The following is a 1,862-nucleotide window of genomic DNA, read 5'->3' as shown; positions in this document are numbered from 1 at the left end:
ACAGGGCGTGGCTGCCGCCTCTCGCCTCGCCTTGGCACTCTTGCTCTAAGTTTAGCGTCTGGGGGTCCCTTCCCTTTGCTCTGTTGTGAATTTCTTGGAACCAGGGATTCTGTCTTACGGATTTTTGCACCGTTAGCACCTCTGCTGGGCTGGCCGAGGCCTCTGGAGTATTTGTGAGGGTGATGGCTCTAACATGAATGGAGCTTATATTTCCATGGAAACAAATTATTTTGGTAACAAAATGGTGGGGCCCTGATCCATCTAAGTCCTAAATCTTTCAAAAACGAAAGGACAATTTTGCACGTGCGTGTGGGTGAGCACAGCCCGGGCCAGAGAGGTGGGGGGAATGCGTCTTGCTGGGCTCGGTGGGCGGGTGGGTGCGGCTACGAGTGTGTAACGCACTGGGGAGGCCCACCTCGCACAGGTCGGGGTGTCGGCGCCCCACCTCACTGGGCTGTCCGAGGAGAGAGACTTTTGTTAAAGAAGGAAAAACATTTTCTCCTCTCATGCACCTGCAGATGCTGCGAAGGCATTAGCGTCAACGTCAAACTCACGCCTTCCTATTTGCCACCTGAATCCCACCCTCTCCACCCCATCGTCACTCCCCGCGGGGAAGCGGCAGTGCGAGGCTGAGTGGGTGCCTGGGTCTATTCACACGGGGAGGGGGGGTTCCCCAAAGGGAAGAGCAGAGTACCTTTCGAGTAAAAAACATTTAAAGTGAAAGAAGGAAGGGTTTTTCTACGAGTAGCCTAAGCGAATCTTTTTGGGGGAGACTCAGCCAGACTCCAGCACAGCTTCCTCTCCGCAGCCTCCGGATCTGCGCTCTCCCCGACCCCCCAAGGCCAGATGGACTTCCTCTGAGAAGGTTCGCGACTTGATTAAAGGCTTCTGGTCTGAATGCTGCTGACTCGACTGGGAGCTGGCCCGGCCTGTTGGCTGTACCGTTTCCTCTTGCTGACGGGGAAACCGTATCGGGTTCCCAAAGGAATGGAATGGAGAACAAACAAGGAAGTCTTAAGGCTTGTCACGGGAAGACGCCGGTCAAGGGATGGAGGGCGAGGACCACGGGGACACAGACAGAAAAGCGAGTCCGAGGAGGAGTCTGTCCTCGGTCCTCCCTGCCCAGGAAGGGGGCACAGTGGCTCATCCTCTCGTACCTGCCACGACGGGCGCTGTGCCGCGTACCATCAGCCGCTGGGGTCAGGGAGGGCGTGTGACCGGTCGGGGAGAGCAGAGGCAGAGCCGATGGTCCGCGTCCCCTCAGGCTGGCCTTGCTCTTGGTCCCAGGCGGGCCCCTGTCCTCAGGGCAGTGTGAGCTCCGGACGGTCAGGCCTCTTCCTCATCAGAGGAGCCCATTTGGAACCGGGCCAGTACCGACCCTGAAAACCCCCGGGCCCCGAGCAGTACCTCCTCAGTGTAGGCAGCTTTCTTTGCGAAGGTGCCTCATTGCCGGGTGCGCGTCTGCCCCCGACGGCATTCTTTCCGGTGCCTTCTGAGGAGCCTCAGAGCGCAACCTGCCAGCGCACGTCTGAGTGGGGCGCCGCCTGGCCGAAAGGGGGCCGGTCAGACGATCTAAGAAGATCCTTGGATCCGGCCAGACCAGTCCGGGGCGGGGACAGGAGTGGTGGGGCATGGCGGTGGCTGGCAGGCCTGGGAGCTGCGTGGCCGGTCCCGGGGGCTGCAGGCTGGCCGGGCGGCCGTGGCCACCTCCTCGGTCACGCGCCAGTGGACTCGCTGCTCGGCAGGCCCACCCGCAGGTAGTCTGCGTTCTCGGCCGTGGGCCCCGGGAAGAGGCCGTTGCCCTGGGCCTCCTTGGGCAGGAAGTCCTGCTGGTAGTCGGGGTTGTCCAGGCTGCTGTGGTG

At 61.0% G+C, this 1,862-nt stretch overlaps 1 protein-coding gene across 1 annotated transcript in view; it reads right to left on the bottom strand.

Annotated features, from left to right (window-relative positions):
• Positions 1–695: 695 nt before the first annotated feature.
• Positions 696–1,862, bottom strand: part of EGFR (epidermal growth factor receptor) — a 44,715-nt gene continuing 43,548 nt past the window's right edge. Inside the window, exon 26 of the mRNA XM_015559686.1 lies at positions 696–1,862. Coding sequence (XP_015415172.1) covers positions 1,716–1,862 — 147 coding nt within the window. The 3' untranslated portion in view covers positions 696–1,715.

Source organism: Myotis davidii, unplaced genomic scaffold, assembly GCF_000327345.1.
Source record: "Myotis davidii unplaced genomic scaffold, ASM32734v1 scaffold573, whole genome shotgun sequence".
In the NCBI taxonomy this organism is placed as follows: Eukaryota; Metazoa; Chordata; class Mammalia; order Chiroptera; family Vespertilionidae; genus Myotis; species Myotis davidii.
The sequence above is the reverse complement of the archived record's forward strand: the minus strand, read 5'-3'. Positions and strand labels throughout refer to the sequence as shown.